The sequence below is a fragment of the Marmota monax genome, unplaced genomic scaffold (assembly GCF_021218885.2).
Source record: "Marmota monax isolate L192 unplaced genomic scaffold, Marmota_monax_Labrador192_F-V1.1 WCK01_AAM20220418_F8-fsc00001, whole genome shotgun sequence".
NCBI classification, from domain to species: Eukaryota; Metazoa; Chordata; class Mammalia; order Rodentia; family Sciuridae; genus Marmota; species Marmota monax.
In genome coordinates, this window is record NW_026693777.1 from 59,997,199 (window position 1) to 60,022,262 (window position 25,064).

The 25,064-nt window shown below is 33.4% G+C and overlaps 1 protein-coding gene across 6 annotated transcripts; it reads right to left on the reverse strand.

Moving 5' to 3' along the window:
• Nucleotides 1–692: 692 nt before the first annotated feature.
• On the reverse strand, nucleotides 693–23,332 carry Bnip2 (BCL2 interacting protein 2). 6 transcript variants are annotated; one of them, XM_046461267.2, is made up of 13 exons: nucleotides 23,125–23,332; nucleotides 22,644–22,772; nucleotides 17,930–18,036; nucleotides 16,939–17,006; nucleotides 15,783–15,959; nucleotides 13,841–14,017; nucleotides 11,249–11,351; nucleotides 10,385–10,516; nucleotides 8,842–8,928; nucleotides 8,645–8,743; nucleotides 8,064–8,099; nucleotides 5,198–5,245; nucleotides 693–995 (listed from the first exon to the last, which is right to left on the reverse strand). In XM_046461267.2, exons 3-13 carry the CDS (start codon nucleotides 17,977–17,979, stop codon nucleotides 950–952), a joined length of 1,023 nt encoding a protein of 340 aa, XP_046317223.1. In that variant the 5' UTR covers nucleotides 17,980–18,036; nucleotides 22,644–22,772; nucleotides 23,125–23,332; the 3' UTR covers nucleotides 693–949. The 6 variants fall into 6 exon arrangements, with proteins under 6 accessions (XP_046317223.1, XP_058440832.1, XP_046317226.1 ...); XM_046461269.2 differs by lacking the exon at nucleotides 693–995 and adding an exon at nucleotides 3,135–3,681 and having other exon boundaries at nucleotides 23,125–23,331; XM_058584849.1 differs by lacking the exon at nucleotides 22,644–22,772.
• Between the last annotated feature and the right edge of the window lie 1,732 nt (nucleotides 23,333–25,064).

A 25,064-nucleotide genomic window follows, 5' to 3' on the forward strand; every position in this document is an offset into this window, starting at 1 on the left:
AATCTCCACTATTAGATGCGATATTTAAAAAATGTAGGGCACTTCCATTTTATGTCTGGGTTATGTTCAGTGTAATACTGTTGAAGACTTTGAAATACTAAATTGGAGACTAATTCTGAAGATTATAGCAGGGTGTCTTTTAACCATTCAATATAGGGCGGCAATTAATCTAAACCGGCAAGATTTTAGTTTGTGATTAAGAGTTTTAATTTGGGAGACACTATTTAAATTTTATGACTAATATGCATGTCAAATACTCCAAAATTTCAAGTCCTCATAATAATACCAAATTCCTTTAGGTGTTCATCAGGGCGTATCAAATCCTAATTGCATTAAGCTTAGCAGTTATGTGCACAGCAAATTGCCACTAAGTGGCTGAGTTGATGAAGGAGATAAAGTTCAAAAACAAGCGCGACCAACTGGAACCTCTGAACAGGTTTATTATTTATTATTTTTATTTATGCCATTTTCATTCCCAGAACAAAGCTGTTCTGTCTCATCTTTGTATTCCCTATTAATTAAAGTAATTCTAAATGATCAAATGCAAAATTTAATTATAGTTTAAATGTTAAAGCTGGTTGAATTTTTCACTCCCAAAAGAATAGGAAGTATCCAGACTACATAAAGAAGAGTATCTGAAAATTAGATATTTAAGTGAAAAAAATGGTAGCATAATGAAAGAGAAAAACAAATGCAATCATTCCAATTAATTTATTTAAATTCATGCATGTTGCAAAGTTATGTGCAACAGATCAGGACACAAGTTGTTGTACTCCTAACAAGTCAAAGGAAAAAAAAATATTACATCTTCTTAGCAAATCATGACCAACTGAGTTATTTCTCACCTGAAACACATCAACAATTTGCACATACACCTCAGAACTGAATTTCTCACACTGTGAAATGACAGTACTAAGCTAGTCAACATCATCCTGGGCTGGGGATAAGCTCATTGGTAGTGTGCTCTTCCAGCATGCACAAGCCCTGGGTTCAAACTCCAGCACCACCACAAAAAAAAAAAAAAAAAAAAAGAGAGAGAGAGAGAGAGAGAATGAGATCATGATCTTAATAGTGAAAAGGTCACATTAAATTGTGAACTTGTGGTAATTAAAAATATTTTTGAACTATATCAAAGTCAATTAGTATCTAACAAACTGAATCATTCCAAGTGAATATAATGAGTGCCCCAAGGACTTTGCAAATCAGTGACTCTGAAACACCATTACTTACTAGCTAAGTTTATGTAAACAATTAAGCTACTGTTAAGTCGATATTCAAAAAGTGCGGAGTAGCAGCTCGTAATTATTTTTAAAGTTCCTTCTTTGTCAAACTGTGAAAATGCAGAAAGATACTGATGCAAACATTTTAATCATTTGTAGAATGTCTTGTAAGATAGTTATCTGAAGCATAAAGGCATGTCACACTCTAGTTATGTGAAAGCAATGAACTCTTTTGATTTTCACCTGGTGCTTAATTTGTTGTTCATTTTTCATTTAGTTCTCAAAAAAATATATAGTTGCAACAAAGGTGTCCTTTCAAATTTTAGTCACTCCTTACTATTCAACAAACTATTTTCAATTACCATTTAGGACTTTAAAGAAGTTACATTACTAGGCCTCCCCAGTGATCTGATTTTAAATTCATTCACAATCTCAGGAAGGGGAGTTCCCCCAGGTAATTCTTTTGTACTAATTTAGAATATCCAGTAGATAGTACCTCACTTTTCTCCCCAGTTAGTCTTCTCATGCAGTCTAAGTTCTCCACACTTTCTCCTAGCAACTCCAACTGCACCATTCCCATTCCCTATGACAAGATAAACTCTTCTGGGATAGAACTGTGGCTCAGTGGTAGAGCGCTTGCCTAACATGTCTGAGGCACCAGGTTCGATGCTCAGCACCACATAAAATAGATAAATAAATAAAGTTTAAAAAATTAGAAAAAAAACCTCTCCTATTGCAAAACAGGCCTTTTAAGTACATTAATTCATTTACTTCATTCCTGAGATTTATTTATAATCCATTTTTCAAGGACATGGGGAAAAAGGCATGAAAACAAAATGGAATGGTGTAGCCAATCTCTAGTGTCATCCTATCTCAGCCTGCCATCTGATTGAGCAATGTTAACAATTTTCTATTTAGCATACAGGAAAGGGAAGGCTGAAGGTACTGTGTCATCTTACATACAATATTACTAACCTCATCAAGAAACTGGCTTGTTGTACCAGTTAAGTTCTAATGTTAATTTAACTATCAACTGAAGAAATTTAAAAAGCCACTTTTACATTAAATCAAACACATTTCCAAATTCTCTGAGCTCTCATATAAACAGCTAATACTGAGTTTATACAGTTAGTTGAAAGAAGTCTATTAAGAGACAAACCCTTTACCTTTTTTAATTCTGGAATTGCAGTTGATGAAATTCTAGCTATATTTATTTGTTAATCAGATTTCAGTATTCAGTGCAGTGTGATGTCCCGTATGGAAAACTAAGGTTTATCAAATTTAAAACCAGAAATAATGGTTCTAAACTTTAATTTGAGCACTCTACTTACTAAGCCAGGATTCAAACTTGCTTCTATATGAAAAGAAAAAGCAGAGGAAAATATGAATTCTATTTGTAGGTTTTACCAGCTTTATCCTCTTCAATCCAGTCTTGTTCATACATTGTGCATAGCCCATAGGTTTTCTGCTGGATACAAATAATCAGCTGCCATATATATATAGTACTTTCCTTAGGAGAGACACATTCAATGGCATCTCCGATAACAGCTAAATCTTTATTCCTTTATAAAGGTTTCCCTTCTTTTCAATAACACTGGTAGACCATATTAGAATCCTATTTCATTTCTCCTCCTAACCCCTTGAGTTAGACTATTAAAAGCTTAAATGTGGGGTTGGTATCATGTCTCTCCTTGGTGCTTGCTTAGTACTATAATCAAAGCAGAATAGAGGATCAAATTACCTCATACTTTTTTAAGAGAAACTTTTGGTTAAAAAGGTGCACTTAGAGCCAAAGACAGTGACAGAATATTCAAACCAGTTAAGTTAGTTCCATGACCTTGGCAGAAAGTTAATAAATTATAAGTACTTTCACATCAATCAGCAATGGAAATTAAAATCAAATATGGAAAAATGTCATTGTTCTTTCTGAATTTTAATATTCTGACAGCAAATAGGCTACTTCTGTTAAAAAAAATTGAAACAGACCATTTTGCAACAATATATATTTAGGAACAATTTCTGCAAAAATAAGTTAATAAACACAATAAAAGAATTGAGTGAAAATTATTATGTATTTTTGAAACTGAAGAGCCAAATACTTAATGTGGTGCAAAACCATCTATTAAAAAGCCCCGTCCACTTTGAGACACACAGATGAAAGACTACTTAAAATTGTCTACAAGTGTTATCTAACCACAATTAAATCCAACATCTTTATTCATAATCCCCAAATTCTGAAGGAATAACTGAATAGTTCTTGTCAGTTTATTTCTTCAATACAAAGTGTTTCTAAGATTTCAGCAAGAATAATGGTTTTGGCTTAATTCATTGTAATGACATTAATAAAGGATCTGTCTAGAGCTGCTGGATCCCAGTCAAAAGGCTGCTGAAGAATGCTTCATCCAAGGAATCCTCTAGCATCTCCCATAACTGGACTTAAGTCAGCATGCCAAGTTTAGGACTGATGAGGACAAAAAGTAAAGGAAAATCCCCTTTTATAGCAGACACTTTATATTAAAAAAATGACAATGGTAAAGCCATGATTGTACGATCAGTACAGAAGAGAACAAATCTTAAAAAGCTAAGCACAAATCTACTTCAATTTTGCTACTCTACCCTTCTCTTTTTGTAAAATAGCTTACAGGACATGCTGGACAGCATGACCTTTAAATATGGAGAATATTAAATTTACTAAGTATATGTCACTCAAGTTTATGAAAATTCTGGACAAACCTGTTGTTTTAGAATGATTCTGTGGTTAATTAAGCTCTGTTTGGAGGCACAAATACAATTTATTTCAATATAATAGTACTTACCAAATGAAACAAGGAGTTTACATACTTATCAAATGTTTCATCCCAAACAGCGCAATATAATGATGCTCTAAGACATACAAAATTAACTTAATTTACAGTATTATTGTCTATTATTGTCAAACTCGATTCAACAGAAACTTGAAAGCACATCATATTTGACTAGGTCAAACTACTACTGAGTTCAAATAATTGATATGGAAGTATTTTGGTAAAGTGCCCACAGTGAGAGCAGTTTAAAAAGCAGCCCCTGTTTTCTACAGAAATTGTGACAGTGAACACTCATCACATTCTCTGCAATATCACAAAGCACTCACACGAATTCTGGGGAGTGATACCCTGGACACACAGCTTATTTCACATTAGTGAACAAATCCAAAAATTTTTATAACAGTTCTGACTTTGGGCCAGAAGATAAAATATCCCATATTTACATATGTACAAACCCTAACTTCTAACCTATTAGTTCTAAAAATGGCTTTTTGACTTGTTTTCAGAGGAAAAAGTGTACAATGCACTTGTATTTGTGCTTCTGAATTAAGGAACAATATACATTAAGTGGAAAAAAAAAAAAAAAGCTTGGGATGGTACTATCTACTTAAATTATGTACATGATCTTTGGATATCTGAGAGAATCAGTTTAACTGACCCTTGCCTTAGAGCAACTTAATTTTCTAAAGTTACCCAGGAAATGTATTCAACCATTTACAAAATCAAAACATCTAACATGTACTTTATAAAATCATGATCTTATTTACCTGCCTATTCTTCTACAAGATAGGTATACATTAAAAAATTTTGCTCAAAAACATAAAAATATATATTATTTCTTTGACATTTAGGCATATAAATATTTTACTGAAGATGCATCATCACTCAATAAACAAATGCAAAAACTGCTTTATAAAGTGTAGTTCTCTGCTAATTAGCAATATAAAATACAAAATGATTACAATATAATTAACCATTAAAGAGCTAAATTCGAGAGATTTGCAAACCAATACAGCAGTAAATAGCCCCTTGTACAAAAGTCCATTAAGACAAAGTCAATTTTGTAACAGATTACATAAAAATGCAAGCCAATAAATGCATTATAAATGCAAAAGAGAGCATTGCTTCATCAGCACATTCTTCAGTCTTGTTTGAACTAGATGCCAAACTTACTGTTCACTTTTCGGTTCATCTTGTTTTCCATTAAGTTCTTGATCAACTCTGTTCAACAAAATATACAGAAAATGAGGTACCAGTAACTAAACAAACCTTTCTAAAAGTACCAGTAACTACTTTTAACATAGAATATTATTCTGTTAAAAAAACAACAACAACAAAGCTGTGCAAAGAAGCAGACACAGAAAAAGATTACCAAACATTATTTCCCCATCCAGAAAAGAGAATTTTTAAAAGACAGGACACTGGCAAGAAACATGACTACAGTTTCTTTAAAGACTATAAAATACTTTACATACAAACTCATAAACTTCCTTAAAAGTTCATGACATAGTGTGGCTGCAGCAGGGATTCAAGGGCTAAGAGACTGGCAACATGAAAAATAACTCCCTCAAAAAAAGATTTTATTTACTGAAATATGAAGGGAGATGGGGGTTTAGCTCAGTGGTAGAGTGCTTGCCTAGCATGCCTGACGTCATGGATTCACAAAGAAATATTAAAGTGTCACTAAAGCCACTAAATCATCATTAAATGATTATATGATCTTAAGTTCAGCAAAAAATGCAGGCTTATTGAAACCTAATCATTCTCCAAAATTTATTGGTACACTTAGTGAATGTCTTTCACTTATGCTGATAAAAAGAAACGATTAAGGATTTAAAACCAAGAAATACCTAAATGTACATTTAAAAAAATCTCATTAGAGATTAGTGGTTGTTTGAACAGAGGCAGTATAAATATTTAGGCCCAAGGAGATTTGAAGGATTACATAATTATTGCATAATTATAGACAACCCTTTAAAGACAATATACAACAGTCTATTACTCTCATATATGTAGTAATTTGAATAACTTATGTGGGGACATTTAAAATAATCTGGTATGATGCAGGAAGAGATTATCATACTTGTTTCCAGTACTATGATCATTAGGACCCATTACTATGATCACCTGAATATTAGTGAATCAGATCTAAAAGCTCTGGCCTGGCTGGGTTTGGTGGTACATGCCTATAAACCTACAGACCTGGGAGTATGAAGCAGGAGGATCCCAAGTTTGAAGCCAGCCTCTGAAACTTAGCCAGATCCTGTCTCAGAAATAAAAATGGGCTGGGGGTGTAGCTCTATACCAGTACCAAACAAATAAAAAGCTGTGGCCTGTTGTAAAACTGGATTAACATTTAAAAATATTCTTTATAAATATTTGAAAGATCTGATAATCATAATTATTTTATTTTTAAGCTGTTGAAACAGTTTTACAATCCCTAGCTACCTGGCCACACTGGCACGGAGTTATTTGAAAGAAACACCTGAGACATTTAAAACTGCTGTACTTCAATACTCACAATACTCAATACCCTTTTAAACACCAATACTTAACATGGAGATATTGCCTTACATAAGGTCTCATACCTAGCCATTATTTTGACTTTAAGAACATTTTTCTGTATTAAAATTGAATTTTATTATTCTCAAACTGATAATGATTTATTATTTTTTAAGGCTAAAGAAACTCTGTATAAAAATTAAGTTACTTAAGATATATGTAATATTATTATTTAAGGTTAGACACAAACAAAGGTGAAAAACAAAATCAAAATAATAGTAATAGATTTCAAACAATGCATTTAAATAAAAAAGTATGAGTCCCATTTTTTTTTCTGCTACTGAAACTACATGACAGTTGATTAAACACTAAAAACTTTAAAAAAGATATCATACAGCCCATTTCATCAACAAAAGCAATTCATTTTAAAATCCAGGAAGTAGCTGGCTTCAAAACATTCTACGATTATAGATTTTATTTTAAATTCCAGCCACTTGTCTGGCAAATGCAAAGCAATGCTTAAGAAAGGAATGAGAAATCAGCATGATCTACAAACACTGCCCACACTCTTGCAAAGTGTCATAGAGAAATGTAAACCTATGACTCTATCACATGGTCAACTGAATTCTCACCAAAAGAATGGAAATATATTCAAAATTAAGAATGTTCCAGTACGTTACTTATAGCTGGATCCAGTTTAGCTTGTCAAAATGATTAATACATATATGATAACCTCTCATCTTAATTCTGAAGATTTATTAAACCATATTTTGCTAATGTAAATATTTTTTTAAAATCTATAAACAAATTAGATCCAAATTAGATCTAATTAGATCTAACAAATTAGATCCAAAACCTACTTTTCTAAACTACTTTATAAAGTGGTAACTATTTTATACCTTGCCTTTTCATCTTCTATACCAAGATATTAACAGATAACAGTTTGTTATGCTCAAAGCAAAAGTATTCAAAATTAAATTTAAAATGGAAAGCAGAGTGTTTAACTGTTAAATGGTACATTGAACTTTTAGGTATTTTACCACATGTAAAATTTGACTGGTTAGCAGGCTATTTAATTTAAGCATACAAGGAAATCAATGTTGGTTAGCTAAAGAGTATTTGCATTGCAAATATAATCAACCCCAAGAAACAAATTTGATTACTTAAGAAAGTTTGCATACATATTTCAAAGCACTAAGATTTAAAGAAAGGAATGAAACAGATAATCTTAAAAGTATTGGTTATTTTAAATAGCATTCTCAGTAATTTCTGTGGTTTCACCAATAGTGTTCAGATCAGTAACAAAAGAAGAGGGGCTTTAATTACTAACTGGCATTATATTTGGTATTAAAACAGGGTGAATCCAATCATATTCAATTTTAGGACTCTGGATTTTCTATATTTGGATGTTGGGGTGTATTTATATTTACAAGTGCTATTATCTTTCTCTACAAGCTAACCAACCAATAAAGAAGAGTTAGTCTGTGCAATGCAAATGGACTAGTCTAGATGCAACCCAGTCAAGGTGTGCATATACCTTTTTTGTTTCTTTTTAAACTTTTCTTCTTCATACCTTAGTAAGGAAGAGTTACTTCAGTAAATACACATTATGAGATTAACAAAAACTTAAACAAAATAGACTAAAAATGAAATCATATTAAGTCTCCAGGAAAGACCAAAAATACTGAACACATTATGTAGAAGGTAAAAATTAACTTAATAAATCTGGCATAGACATATTAAAAATACCAAACCTCAGATTAGACTTATACCAATTCTTTTTAGAAGCTAGATGGAAATAAGTGAATCTGGTAAACAGAACAAATTCCAGTCACTGCTAAGTATTAGGGTTAGGTTGATTTAATTAATAATTTATTTATTTATTTAGCAATGTGATTTTTCAAATGCTATGATGAGTTTACTCAAATTTGGAGAGCAACATGTTTAAGTACAGGGAATGTTCTTTAGTACTAACCTATCAGGAAATCATCTCTTAGATTGTAACCAGTCTTTAAAAAGCTGTTATGAAATATGTGTAGTAAGAAATACTGAAAAATATTATCTTACACATCAAAATATAAAGATCCAATACAACTAAAGGAATAAAACAAAACATACTGTTTTATGCATTCTGGTATGCCAACATATTCCATGGGAACAAGTTCCGCTAGTTCTGCCAAATTAAAGACGTATCTAATTTTTTGGCTGAATTTCGAGCTATGAAAAAAAATAAAAACAATTACCTCAGTATTTCTGACTATGAGTACTGACAAGAAATTTAAATAAGGAATTTTTTTCTACATGAATAAAACTACCTAATAAATGGTCTTGTAACAGCCAGGAGTGTTCTGATAAACCAAGAGGGATGCACAATAATTAGGGATTTTAGGTTTTTCCGTAACCTAGAAAAAAGGAAAAGAAAATTATAAATTTCCTACAAATTATAATGCTTTTAAAGACATGTGCCAGTTTATACAAAATAACTGAAATATATCATCTCAAAAGTTCTCATTTATGTATTAATACTTTTAAAGACAAGAAAACATTCTTGAACTATAATGGTTCCTTCTACTGCTATGAAAAAAAAATTATTTCATTTGGCCAAATTTATGTATATGTATATATGTATATATATATAGTATAGAATGTTATTAAGTGTCTCCTAGCATTCATTCACTGGTCTTCAGAACTTGTCAACCAGGGAAAGACTAATATAGAACATAAAAAGCAAACTATTTTTCTTTTTCAAGACTAGGGAGAAATTGGTACTAATTTCTTCAATACCATGAAAGACTCTGTGCAGGCAGAGGTGGGAGGACAGATAACTTAAGGAACACCACGAATCATATCTAATGTGTACACTTAAGGGCTAACATTGTGACTAAAAGTTAAAGACATTATACAAGACCTCTTTAAACAACCAAATTAAAATGTTTATTTATCGGGCTGGGATTGTGGCTCAGTGGTAGAGCAATCGCCTCACACAGGTGGGACCCAGGTTCGATCCTCAGCCCCACATAAAAATAAAGGCATTGTGTTGTGTCCATCTACACCTAAAAAAATAAATATTTAATTAAAAAAATGTTTATTTATCATGCATATTTCACACATAAAGTGATCATCAAATACATATATATTTATTTAATTACCAGTGTGAACCAATGCCAAATTTAGGTACCTATTAAAGCAATTGGAAGATTCAAGTTCCTTCATTAGCACAGACAACTAATTCCTGAGATAATATACTCTACGTATATTTTGGAGTTTGTTCCAAAGAAAAATTAGAGCTAAACTAGTATCTTTAAGGAACATAAAACATACTAAGAAGTATAAATAAGGCAACACTCAAAATTTAACAGGAAAAAAACTATGTTCTCCCTCTTTTCCCAAGACGTAAATTGTAGTAAAGTGTTTTAAATGGTATGAGGGATAATAAAGTGCAATCTTAGCAGTTTGTTTAAAGAATTATTCTTTATGGCACAGATCAAAATTAGTTTACTACATGACATTGGGAAATACTGTCTTTAGAAAATAGAGACCTATTATGAAATTAACACTTAATTTAATAAGTGGCTATAGTATTTTTTTTTTTTAAACTCTGATACCAAGGATTGAACCCAGAGGTGCTTAACCACGGAGCCACATCCAGCCACTTTTATTTTTTTTATTTTGAGATGGGACCTAAGTTTGCTGAGGCTAGCTTTGAACTTGTAATCCTCCTGCATTAGCCTTCTAAACTGCTGGGATTACAGGCATGTGTCACTGCACCCAGCAAGAAACAGAGTATTTTTAAGTGGGAATCAAATATAAAACTTAACTGAATAAAGCCACCTGTAAAAATTATTCAGTTTTTGTTACCTTCTATCAATTTGCTGATAACATTTTCTGAGCCAACCCAGACTGGGCATTTTTCTTCGAGTTGTTGCACCATTTAAATAAACTATCATGTAGTTTTCTGCTACTAATAGCTCCAAAGTGCCAATAACATACCTGCAAAAATAAATTAAGTTTAACTCTTAAATATCACTGTGTAAAACTGAACTAGGTTCTACAAATTATACAGTTCCCTTCTCTCCCACTTGATGAGAACAGACATAATTAAAAATTTAAAATTGCATTAGCTGGCATTATAATTACTTAAAACCAAGTTATTTTTTAGATATAAATATTGAAATATTTATAGATTAAATGACATGATGTTTGGGATCTGTTTCAAAATCGTATAGTGGGGAAAGAATTAGGAATGAAGTCTAAATTGGTAATTGCTGAAGTGGGTGACTTATATATGAAGATCTCATATACTTTTCTGTATATGATTTAAATTTTTCACAAATACATTTTAAAAACTGCACCCAGAATAATCTCAGAAATAGAACAACTCTTTGGAAATGTAAGAAGTGAGTCAGCTCATTACATTAGGCTTCTGTGGGTAAATGTAATTTAGCCATACGATTCTAAGATGAAAGTCACTTTTTTATATTTATATGTCCTCAGATGTTTATAAAGAAGTTGGAAGAGATATGAGATACACCTTCTAATTTAAAAAATGCCAATCTTTTTGTTGAGTTGGAAAACTATAGTTTCATAATTCCAAAAAGCAATGACTTAAAAGAGTCAGAAAAGGGATTGTTTATATAATTTTTACATAGCTTAAGTTCACTTCCTTAAACTAGAGATCCATTTAGCTCAGAATTCTGTCTAAACATTTTAAGATATACTTACTTAAAGAGATTGTCCATCAGGTATCTATAGTTAGGTTGACCACTTTCAGGCATAAAACAGACAGCAAATACAACAATGGCATTTAATCCATCCCCATAATATCCTGAAAAAGAAATCAAAGACAAAATCACTAGAAAAAAAATAAAAACAATTACCTCAGTAAAACAATTTTACTCTTAAGATTTTTTTTAGAGGACATCAGTATGATTGATAGAAAATAATCAATTAACACAGTTAAAGAGCCATATTTTAGCAAGTAGACAAATAACATGATATAATCCAAAAAGACACAACATCTGAAATAAACATTTTATGCAACTTAACAGTTAAAGTGGGTGTTTTCTAAAAGTTAGTTTTATTTTCAACAATGCCTAATGTTTTGTAGAATTGAGGGGATCAGAACCAAGAAAGAATTATATCTCTGACATAATTCTCAGTGGAAAAAAAAGGTACTAATGTGTTTCAACTGCAATATTTAAATATTAAGCTGTATTCAGTAACAATATTTTTGCTTTAACCATCATTTCTATTGTTTCTTAATATGAACTGAAAAGACTGAACATTTCAAGAACATTAGAATCTTCACTAACTTTCCTAATTCCTCAATTACAAAACACATTAAGTGTAATTGTCCAATATAATTATTTTCCTGTATAAAAAATAAAGTGCTATTTTTGAAAGATATTAGGTTTAAATCATAAGGCAGGTCTCACAACTTTATTTCTACCAATGAGCTGAATTAACGAATGTTGGACTTCCTGATTCAGATTATCCTGTTTCCTTCATCTGAATAAGATTAAATTAGGCAGAAGAATATTACTGCAAATATTCAAGTGATTTGCTTTCAGATGAATGAAGATTGTAGAAATAAGCAGGGGAATGCATTTGGCAGAAAGTAAATCAAGCAGAAATGATTCTATGTAGAAAATAAAATCAGTTTGTATGTCTCTGTCCAGTGTTAGGAGGATTTAAAGAAACAAGATGTGCTCTATAGAATGATTTGCATTCTGACTTTCTGGCACTATTTACACAGTACCTAGGTAAACTTTTATATATGGTACAGTCAGACCGACAGGAACTTGTACTTTCCTAGCTGTCCCATTTGACTAGAAAATCTCCTAAGGGAAGGAACTAAACTTTATTATTTTTGAATACCCCATAAATATGCAACATGGATGCTCTACAAAATTATAGAATGAGCTAGTTCTCTAGTAAAGCTAAATGGTTTGTTAAGGGCTTTAAGGTAAATTAGGAGTTAAGTTTACTAATATCAATCCAAGTTTTACTAATATCCAAGAAAAAATTTGTATAAGAATGTTCACCAACAGTCATATTCATAAGCAGTCTTATTCATAGTCCAAACTGGAAGTGATACACATGACTATCAAAATGAAAATGGATAAATAAATTTAATTCATTTATGCAATGGGCTAGTATTTGGCCATATAAAAGAATAAACTATAGCCAAGCATGGAGGTGAATGCCTGTATTCTTAGCTATGAGAAAGACTGAGACAGAAGGATTTCAATTCCAGGCCATACTGGGCAATTTAATGAATTGTAAGAGTGTCTCAAAATAAAAAATAAAAAGGGCTAGGGATGTAATTCAGTGGTATAACATCCTTGTATTCAATACCTGATAGGGGGGTAACAAAGAAGATGTGTGTAAGAACATGAAGGGATCTTAAAAACATGCTGAAGAAGAGTGGTAAACAAGAATGCATACTATTTTTTTTGCATAAAATTCTAGAATAGGCAAAACTAATCACAGGGGTAGACAGTAGAGTAGTGGTTACCAGAGAGGGGGACATTCATTGGAAAGGGTTATTAAGAGAATTTTATGGGGCAATGAAAATGTTCTATATGTTCAGGAGTGGGCATATGTGATTATGTAAATATTTGTCAAAACTCATTGAACCATATATACTTAAGATCACAGCATTTTATTCTATATAAATTATAAATGCATACAAAGGGGAGAATTAATAAACTCCCTGTTTTAGGTGGTATAGAGATAGGGGCAGATGGGAAATAGTTTTCACTGCATTTATTTTGGTACTTTTTGAACTTACTATATGCATATATTAATAATTTTTAAAAATTAATTCATTTTGTTACACATGACAGCACAATACTATAAATTATAGTTCACATTACACATATAGAGCACAATTTTTTATCTCTCTGGTTGCATATAAAATATATTCACACCATTTGTGTCTTCATACATGAAGTTAGGGTAATGATATCCATCTCATTCCACCATCTTTTTTACCCCCATGCCTCCTCTCTTCCCCTCCCACCCCTCTGCCCTCTCTAGAATTTGTCTATTTCTCCCATGCTCCCCCTCCCAACCCCACTATGACTCAGCCTCCCTATATCAGAGAAAACATTCGGCATTTGGTTTTTTGGTTAACAATTTTTAAATGTAGGTTTTATCCTTTTACTTCAAACCTGTTATGTTCTTAAAACAATATGAGAAATATTTATTATGTTTTCAAAGTTATGCAAGATCTCTGGGGATATTTTCTGAAAGCATACAGAGTTCTGATGTTGCATTAAAAAAATCTGAACAAACTTCAGTAACTTTTACCTCCATGACTGATAACTTTTTTATAGGGCTCAATTGCCTTCATATCAACCCTGTGATCCTGTTCTCCAATCCTGAACATACGCCAGCGTCGTCCATCTTCTTTTTCTTCTGCTGCTGAATATTCAGTGATTGAGCCTTTCCTAATTACTTCTGTTGTTTTGGGTTTTGGAAGATCATCTGTCAAAATAAAAGGGTTTTGAATCACAAATTGTTATTTCTATAATAAAAATCAAGTTATAAGTTAACCACTTCACTATCTAGATTAGTTAGAGATTTCTTTTTTCTTTTGAGATGTGGTCTTTATTGTCCAGGCTGGCCTCAAATAATCCTCTCCTGGGCAACTGGGACTAAAGGTGTATGCCACCATGCAGAGAATTTTTGCTACACTGTCTGTGGAATTTGAAATATCCCTTCCATAATACAGGAAAAGGCTTGCTTTTAATTTAAGGCCATTTATTCCTTTGGGAATCACAGTTTTATAAAACTTTTTATTGCCCAATTCAACAAAGACAGTTAATCACAGTGCAATGTCTATCAACAAGTTCAGGAAAAACAATTCATACAGCCATATGAGTCTTTAATACATTGACCCTTCAGGCATTTTCAGATCTCAATTATGATAGCACTGTCCCAGACAGTTACTACCACAGGTTACTTCAAGTAACTGAGAGTTGATTTCTTTTTAACACATAAATTAATTCCTCCAAATTGTAATACCAGATAGAAAGTGGTTAACTATTCAATAATCATTTCTCATTTAATCAGTTTTATGAAGCAGAAAAGTATTTATAATATTAAGAAGAATACATGCAAAAGTCTATTTAAATTACCATTAGCAAAAGCATAAGCATCAACGATTAGATGTAATTTATATTTCAAGATTGCAGTAGCTGATTTTTAATGAAATAATGATTTTCAAAATTTTAGTATCATAGTCCTTACCAAAAGATGGGGGGAGGGGAAACCTACTGCATGTTAGTTGTTTGTTTCCAAGACAAAGCTGTTAACGAAAATATCCTTCCAGGAAATGACTACAGCAGCATTAAAGAAAGAAGAGACAAAACACATAGGCAGAAAACTATTTCAGTATCTTATAAAATATTGCTTGTTACTGGACTGCTTATTGAACCAGTAAAACAGGGAAGAAGAACAAAAGACACAGCATATCACCTTCACTGCAGATAAAATACCTACCGCTAAACACTGCTTTGAAAAAAAAAATCACTTTAAAGATAAATAGATATAAAAATTATTAACTATATAAAAATATGTAATAAGAATTGTAATGTATTCCACTGTTATATATAAATAAAAAAAAACAATTATTTAACTCAAGAAAGCATGCAAAATAGAACACATGCCAATTCCTTTGAATTCTAAATAATTAAAATGATAAATATCAGGTTTGGGGGCCAAGAGTATATATTAATTCAAGTTGGTAATTTCATAAAGTAGAGCACTACCCAGGCAACCTACTTTAAAATCACCCTCCTAAGTCTCCCTTCAGAACTTCCTCTCCACATTTTTAGCACATTCCTTATTATATGTCTCTTGGAAGGATTTTTTTCCTTACTTGATCAACTGAAAAAGACCTAACTATCCAGCAATATTTTTTTATGTTGATAAAAAGAAACAAAAATTGGGCATCAAGAAGAAAATACAGCTACATATATAATCTACTACAAACAGTTTTGAACACTATAAAATATTTAGATGTTTGCAGAAATTTTAACTTAAATATATGAACACTGAAAAGAATAACATATTTTGAACAAAATCCTCTAATACATGGGTTTTAGTAGGCTTCATGATAAAAATTTTAAGGCTTATCAAGTATTTCCAAAAGAGAATATAATTGCAAAAACATGTGTCTGTGTGCTTATATATATGTAAAGGTAAACATTCATTCATAAAAAGATCAGATAAGCAGTAAAACAATTACCTTCCCACTCAAACTCATTACTGTTCTCTGATGGTGTGTCTAAACCATCCAAGTCAATCTCCCCACTTTCATCCAAATCATCTGACAACACAGAGCCATCACCCGGATCCAGTGTCAAGCTAATCTCTGGAGCCATTAGTTTCTTTCTTACTTTATTTCCATTAACTTCTAGTAAGCCTGAAAGTGGAAAACAAACACACACAACAATAGTAGAAGGAATGCTCAGATGATCAATTTAAAAGAGAAACACTTCAGCCACTTTATTCTTGAGAAAAACAATATTAAACAAAATCCCCAAGCACTGATTTATGAAACTTGAAAAAAAATTTTTTTTAAACTGTCGACGGACCTTTATATTTTTTTTATTTATATGTTGTGCTGAGAATTATGAATCCAGTGCCTCACATGTGATAGGCAAGTGCTTTAACCACTGAGCTACAACCCCAGCCCAAAACTTGGAATTTGATTACTAATGCTATTTTTGGTAGTAGTACTGGGATTGAACTCAGGGGTGTTCTACCAATGAGATTATTTTTATTTTTTGAGAAAGGGTCTCAGTAAGTTGTCTGGTCTGTTATGGAATTTGCAATCTTTTGGCCTCAGCCTCCCAAGTAGCTGGGATTACAGGCATGGGCCAACCTGCCCAGTTTCATCACTACTGCTTTTATATCATTGGCAAGAAAACAGTGAGGTATATATGTCTTTTTAAGTAACAGACAGACTTCGCAGTCACCTTTACCACTAAAAAACTATTTCCTCCTACTTGTAAAAACTTCTAAAAACTGAGGATTGTCTTTTTTTTTTTTTTTTTTTGAGAGACAGAGAATTTTTTAATATTTATTTTTTAGTTTTTGGTGGACACAACATCTTTATTTTATTTTTATGTGGTGCTGAGGATCGAACCCAGCGCCCCGCACACGCCAGGTGAGCGCGCTACCGCTTGAGCCACATCCCCAGCCCTGAGGATTGTTTTTGAGGGTTAAATTCCCCATGCACTTCAAAAGTGTTTTCCTCAATGTTCAATTTATCCTTTGGCTCCTTAGGATGGAGTAAAAGCTCATTGTGGCGTTTTTTTTGTTTTTTGTTTTTGTGTTGATAAAGAAATATGTTAAAAATAACACGAAGTCCATTGGCAGTACAGGTATCAAATTCTTACCAGGCTGGCTCTCTGGTCCAGTTACATCTAGTATATCTGCTTCAATACTATCATCTTCTGGTAAAGGTCTGGAAGACACAAACATACTCTTTAATGAAGAAATTAAAATTTTTTGAAGCTTAAAGATCTGTTAAAAATAAAGCTTATAGGAACAATTACATGGAAAACAGAACAATGCTGTTTCTTAAGATTTGGTAATTTACAAATCAATTTTTTAGAAAATTCTGTTGGGGTTACTTGTATGTCTGTGACACATAAAAGTATATATAAATTCTTTATTCAACAGCTCTTATCCAATTATAAGACATAAAAATTATTAAAAAATCATAAAACGATCCAAATGGATAAATATGATGTGGTGCATGATCATCACATAACAAAGCTACTTGCTTACTCACAATGAGAATATGGTAATGCTGGCTACAATTTGTTTGAGTTTGGCATTTCCAAATTACTATCATCATCATGTGCTAAAATGACTCAGTTCTCCCGCCTGCTCCTGCTGTCCATATGCCAATTGCTAAGGTACCTTACTGGGTAGTATGTTTTCTGATCATGATGGCACAAAAAGCATCATTTAAATAGAAGGCCTTTCTTTGCAAAGTGTCAAAGGGGCTAGTCAGATGATTCAGAAGATCCTTGTTTATTTATTTACTAAGTTTTTTCTTACAAACAACTTAAAACTCCCTTCTCCTAGAAGCCTCTCATATTCGAGTTCTAAAAATCCCACATTAAAATATTGTTCATTAGACAAATATTTTGAAACTTAAATGATCAAAACAGTTAAGAAAAATAAAAATTACTTATATGTTGAGATGGAAGAAGAGAATCATTCCCAACTACTGCAAAGGAACTTTCAATTCCCAGTATTTAATAACCACCTTGTTAATACTATTTTTTTAAAAAAACCTAATATTCATTAAGCAACATCTCAAAAAAAAAATTCTGAAGTTTTGTTCTACATTTGTTTTCATCAAAAAGCAATGCTCACATTGGAAAATCTTCATCTTGCCATTCTTCTTTCAGTTCTACACCTTCCATTCTCAGCCTGGATTCAATGTCAACTATTGACTCCTGATAATCCAGAGAGCCAATATCCTGTGAAAAAAGAAAAATTGACAATAACTTAATTTCCACTTCACATTTTTATTGGCTGTAAAGGTGCAATCTTATACCTTAGTATAATTTTCAGTTGCATATATGCAAATTGTGTCTCAAATTGTGATTTAAATTGCATTAAAAAAATTGAGGTAAGATAAGAAATTATAGTTAAATACAGGACTGGGTGTAGTTCAGTGGTAGAGTACTTGTCTAGTATGCCCTGGGTTCAATCCCTAGTACTGAAGATAGAGCTTGATTCTAGAAATTAAACACTAGTAAACAATATTTATACTCAAAAGATTCAGCAGAGTCAAGTAGTATGCTACCATTTATATTTTCTTTATAGTTTTGATGCCACAATTCTTGAATCAGTCTATTTAGTAACTTGTCCAGTAAACAGAATTAGGCTAACTTTTGATCTGCTTCATATGTATACCATGTCTTTTCACACAGTGTAACTTTTCAGACTGAACTTAGTGGTATTTTACTGTAAGCAATTATATATTTTAACTTGTGTTATAAACTTTTATTTTAGTTTTTTAACAAAGGGCATGAATGCCCGCCCCACCACCCCCCAACTCCGAATCCTCATTTTACAAAGTGAGGAGTCTACAGATCCTCCCTTTGGTTGATGGAGTAAGTTGATACAGTACAGAAGTCATGAAAAGTGGCTGGTAAAGAGTGCAACAAAAACAGTGACAAATACAGGCAATGAGGTATATATAAGTATTTAGCTCATTTACATTAGAGTGAATCAGTAGATGAAGTTATTTAAAAAACAGCAGTAACATATTTCTTAAGATCCATGGAACATGACTAGAAGTACTAAAAACAAAGTTAACAAGTAGCTGATGCCAGTAGAAGAGGAAAGAGGGTGGTATGGGGAGAAAGATTCATAACATAGCAAGTCTTTACTGTTTTCATAATAAGCCTTTCTACACTATTTGATTTTTTAAAAACTATGTGTATAATTTAAAAAAGTACTTTTCAAATAAAATAAATGATACCAGCAATACCAGTTGTTCTTCTAAAACAAAGATGTGGTCTTGTTTTATGTTCACCTTATGTCATTACAATACTCAAAGAATATAGTAAAGTCGTACCAAAAAACAGCATTATGTTCCAGGACAACAAAATTACAATGGAGATTTCTTAAAAGTTTTAAACTTCACATGTTAAACTAAATTCTGTTCTCAGTCAAGACTGAGAGGGTCTTCCCAGTACACATCCAGAGGAAGGTTTCAAACATTCTCAAAAGGTTTTACATTTTTGAAGACCTACTCACTGGCACAGAAAAAAATGGCAGATGCTGACTTTTCCTCACAAAAATATTTGCTTGGAAAAATTAGTTTATTATGTACAGGAATAAGGAATTTTTAATTCTGAGAAAACAATGAGCCAGGCAATTTGGAAAAATTAATGGGGAAAAAAAGACTTAAAATACAATGACCTTGACTTATTTAGCAGTTTCTGTTTCTAATACATAATCTATACTGTATTAACATCCATTTTCAATGTTGACTTTATAGATTTTGTTCTGACAATAATTCTCTGTAAAGGAGATGAGAATCAATGGGAGTGGGGGACACAACTGTCTTACCAAACAACCCCTTCTATTTATATAATGAATTGAAAAAAAGACTAGTTTCTCCTAGATGGTTAAATTGCTAGATATTTCTTAATGTTTTCTCAAGTCTTTGGTACTTGCTCTACAGTGAACAAATATATTTCTCTAAATTCAATATAATCAGAAATGCTTCTCATTATTTTGTCTCACTTTTCTATAATTGGAAAAAATATTAGGATGTTCTGGGTTATCTTTCTCAAATAGTTCAAATAATCAGAAAATATTTAATATTTAAAAAATAACAGCAATGACTGAAAGTTGCAATCAATATATTCCCAACTCCTGGAACACTGCTTGGCACATTTCAGGCCTACAAATATTAAGTGGAAAAATACTTAATTGTAAGGTATGACACTGGATAGAAAACTGTTGTTCAGCCTTAGGTTTATTTTGCTTGTTAAATAGGATTCTTGTTATGTTTTACCCTTCAAAAATGTAGTGAAAATACTTTGTAGGAACCCACATATGTGCAATATAAATTTCTGTTGGCAAAATTATTCCTTATTTGTAAGAAGAAATATTTCTATTGTGAAACTCTAGAAGAAAAACCAAGTCTTGTAGCTAATTTACCACTTGAACAAGCTTATCACTTGCAAAATGCTCCTTTAAACAAGAAAGCCAAATCTTTCAGTTATTTCAACCTACTTATTCAACTTTTACTCTAAAATATTGAATGATGTAATGTTAATACATCTCAGTTATGTTGTTATGGACATTTAGTTTGATGGCTAATTAATTAAGCTAGTTCAACAGAATATGAGAGTGAGAAACATGATTAACTCCACCTTTCAACAAGAACTTTAGGAGAACAGTACATTAGGTAGATAAAAACAATTTCAACAATTCAGACTACTGTTCTTGGAAGCACTTTATCACCAAGCAGCTGTAAGAACAGGAAACAAACAAGAAAGGAGTTAATGTAAGCACAACCACTTTGAAGGAAATCAGGATACTGCTGACTCACAAGTTAACTGTGGTTGTTTCCCATTTTTTGTTCAAAGATTTTTCTTTTTTAAAGGAGAATGGGGAAATAATACTTTACCATGTTACTTGTGAAAATAACCTAATACAAAAGAAATAATCTGATTTCTCAATAGATTGGTGGTAGTGATAGCATATCCTTATTTATGGTAGGTATCTGTGGAGGTCATAATAATGAATTTCAGTCTTTGACATCAGTGAGATTAAAAATCAAGGAGAGAATGGATTTCCTTCTAACAGCTTCAGAAGGGAGGTATGGTGATAAATCCAACAAAGATAAAGAAGGGAATTTCCACGCATAGCTGAGCAAGCAAAAATCAAATATTAAGATCATATTTAGAACTGTATAGACTATAACTTATAATTGTACTCAGCAATTTTACTATTACGTAGTTTAACACTGCTTCTAGAATAGGTGCAAGTAATGACCATCTCTGCTGAAATCAATTACAGCTCGAAGAAAGAAAACCCAGATAAGTCTTTTATTTACCCATTTAAAAGAAAATGTTTCATTCTAAAATACTGGTATTCACTTTTTAATGAACAGCCTGCATATTTATGAAGATCATTAAGACATGCCTGAAAAAATCCTACGTGTTTGCCTGCCATTGCTCCCCTTGGGATCAGGTAGGTTTCTAAGAATGCAATGAGATCTCTATCAGAAATGTTAACACAAAATTTAAAGAAAAATTGTGGAGTGGTGTTGACATTTCACATAAGTGTGGAAATAAAGCGCAGAATAGTTATGCCACCTACATTTACTAAATTTTCAGTGTGCAGAATATGCTAGAGATGCTCTGATACCTCTAAAAACATTAAAATCTAACACCTGTTATAATTTTGGTTATAATATAAAACTATAATTTTGAAATATTACTATTCTGCTTCATAAGATGTAAGGTTAATGAGATACCTTTTTATCCTGTCAAAGAGAATTTATCAGATGTATGCATGTGTGTATACACATACATATATATACACACATACACACTCTTACTTTCTGGATGCCTTCCCCCCATATCACTCCATCAGCCTACAATGGATACAATGGATAGAACAACTGTCCCAAAGAGTGCTTTTCACATTTACTAACCACTTTTGTTTTTTCATCTGTTTCAATCAACAACTTTGTAAGGTATAAAACATTGGTGTTATCATTTTCATTTTATCTTATTTATATGAGTCAAATGACAATACACCCTCCTTCCCAGATATGGACCAGAACTGTTTCTATTATAGCACACTGTCTCCAGTTCACTGGCAACTTTATACAGAATAAATCTGTAATGCCAGATTTGGTTACACTTGGCTTCAAAAGTCCTGTAATGCCTAACAACCATAATAGTTTTTTTTTTTGTTTTGTGATAAGCTAGTTTAACTTTCATGTACAGAGGGTGGGTCTGTAATAGTTCCTGTACATGCCCAAGATATTAGGCTGCACTAGAAACTATTATGAAGACTAGAATAAGAGTTTAGAGAGAATGTAAAATGACAAGATCTAAGGAGAAAATGTACAATATAACCAAAAAACTACTAGTTTACAGGAACTTAATTAGTAATTTCGGCTATGACTTCCGAAAGCTTACACATTCACAAATTACATAATTTCTTTTACAATTGCAGAAATTTTTATAAAACATTTGGAAAGATACATTTAACTGAAAATACGAAATCAAACATTTGGAAAAAGAGAGCCTAATTCAAACAAAGTTGAGGATGAAAAAAGCAACACTAAAATGCAAAGACACACTTCATTCAACTAATGGGAGGCACCATGACTACCTTGATGGAACACTACAAAAGCTGTGCCCTCAGAGTTGCCAGGACAGACAAAGGAAGTTTCAAAGAAACCTAATAAAGACCCAAATAAGTTTCTGACTTAATATGACCTGGTCTAATAATTATACTTCGGGAAAATCCAAACCATGTTTTCCTAGATATTTAAACAAGAAAGGCGTGGTGAAAACTCGCAGGACTCAGCTTTTCATGTACACACCTATATTTGTTTTAGCTTCCCAGAAGATCTATTTAAGCCCTGGTTACTTAGGCTGTTTCCGTGTCTATCCCCCGAGGGTATGAGGCACACCAGAAGTCCAAGTTTCTTTGTTCTGCACCTGGGCCGACGCTGGTCATAAATAAGGAACCAAAGTTGTCAGCGCACCAAGGCTGGGGTGGCGGGGGGAGTAGAGAAGAGGGACGATTCCATCTCAGGGACAACCAACAAACGGAAAAGCAGGAGGCGGGTGGGGGCAGGGAACGGGTGTTGGCAACCGCGAGCAGAACCCAGGGCGGGGACCTAGGCTGGGCGGGGATCCGGAAAGCACCTCCGGGGCAGGTTCCGAGGCGTCCCCTACAACGCACACCCCACTGGGTTTCCCCTCCCCGGGGGGCGGTGGGCACACGCCCCATAGGCGTACGCCCCCAGGCTCGTTCCCAGCCCGGACTCGCAGTGCCGGGTCCTCCCAGGCCGCACTAACCCCGGAGGAAGCCTTGGCCCCCTCGTTCTCTTCGCCCCTCCAGGCCGGCGACGTGGGGCTGACGGCCAGGTCGCAGAAGGCGGCACCGAGCGGAGCCCGCTCCCCTCGGTCAGCGGTAGAAAGTCCAGCCCGGTTTCCCGGCCGCAGCTGTAGAAGAGGCGACAGAAGCTGACCCGGACGCAGTGAGATGCCCCAGCGGAAGTGACTACCTCCCGGCCTTCTTTAGGCGCGGCAGCAGGCGGAAGCGGAGGCGTGGTGTCATTTTGAAACCCACAGCGTCGCCCCGCCCCCTGGGCGGTCGCAGGCTTAAATTAACATGTGCGTGCGCGCACGCCCTGCGTTCCAGCTGGTGGGGCCGGTGGCTAGGACGCACCACTGGACTCTCGGTGCTTCCTCTCCTTTTGGTGTTAGCTGGGACGCTGGCCTGCAGTTGCGACGAGGCATTTTTTTTTTCCTGCTTGTATCTATTGATCGTCACAATAACTGTGCATTACAAAATGGATAAAGGGGAGGAAAAATATCCGATGCTTCATTTTGGAGAGCTGGACATTAGAGGAATCCTTAGAGTTTGGTAAAATTCCCCAGTGTGAACCGCTTGACAGCAGTGCTTCCCAAAATGTGGGGAGCGAAGCCAGCCTTAACTACTTAGCGAGGCCCTAAGCTGCTCAGCGAGAACCCGTCTCTTAAAAAGATGATGATGATGATGATGATAAAATAATAATAATAATAATAATAATAATAATAATAATGCTGTTAATGTGGCTCAGTGGTTAAGTGCCCCTGGGTTCAATCACGGTGGACCTCCACCTCCCCCAAGTGTGGGAAGCGATTAGTCTTTTTTTTTTTTTTCCTAGTTAGTTGTGGATCAGACTTTGATAAAACAGAACAGAAAAGTTAAAAAATAAAAAATAAAAAAAAAGACCCTCACAAAATCCAAGTCAAAACATTTTATTATTAGAGCACGGGACATAAAGTTACTTGTAAAAATGCCGTGAAGGATCTCAATTTCTATACTTTTTTTTTTTTTTTGCTGTGGACCAATAAAGAACAATTCTCAGAAGGGGTGAGGTCTGTGTACCACACTCAGAAGCAACTGTCAGCTGGGACGCTGGCCTGATTCATGGTTTCAAGGAAATGAGATTACTTTGGAGAACATCATAATCCCTCTCAGAAGTTTCATCTACTAAATCTATACAAAAGTCCAGCGGTCTACTATTTGGGCAATTCTATTAGGAAATGAGAAGGCCTGAGAGGAACAGAAAAGTAAAAATTCAAATAATTGACCCAAAATGCTGTTGACTAGATTCATGTTGCTTTGGCAACATTTACTCGCTGTTGGCAGTTAATTAACTCTTCTGTGCTTCATCTACAAATGGGGGGAAATAATGCCTACTTCGTAGGGTTTTTTTTGAGATAAAGTGATTTGTAAGAATAGTGGTTGGCATGTTGTAATCACATATAAGCATTAGGCATCATTATCATCCTCCTAGTAATTTCCCTAAATAGCTGGCAGAGAAAACAAACTAATCAACAGAGCTTTAACTAAACAAGTTGGGCCATTTAAGAAATTTCATTCTTTGTTGCAGATTTTTCATAATTCCAAATTTTACTTTGTTTTGTAATGTGCAGAATTCCCCACAGGGTGGCAGAAAATTATTTGAAACCATGTAGAATTACATGTTTTTGTGATCTTTCGTTTCTTCTTCATTTCAGTAACTTAAGCATTTAAGCTTTGATCAGTGTTTGGTTTTGAGTAAGCCATTATCCTATTTGTCTTTTCCCCCATCTTGATGAATTATCCACATGTATTGTTGAAACATTAGAAACTATAGGGAAACCAAAATAATAATCACTATTAATACATTTATATATATCCTTTCACATTTGTGTATACATATAACTATAAACTACATATGCTTTCATAAAAATATGGATAATGT

Bases quoted from the DNA above. Each gene is read 5' to 3' on its own strand.
- Bnip2 (XM_058584849.1), bottom strand. From the start codon at position 17,979: ATGGAAGGTGTAGAACTGAAAGAAGAATGGCAAGATGAAGATTTTCCA. The intron at 17,007-17,929 runs GTGAGCATTGCT...TGTGTCTTCCAG, and splicing joins CAAGATGAAGATTTTCCAAT to ACCTTTACCAGAAGATGATA. The intron at 15,960-16,938 runs GTAAGAATTTGA...TTCCACTTTCAG, and splicing joins TGGACCAGAGAGCCAGCCTG to GCTTACTAGAAGTTAATGGA.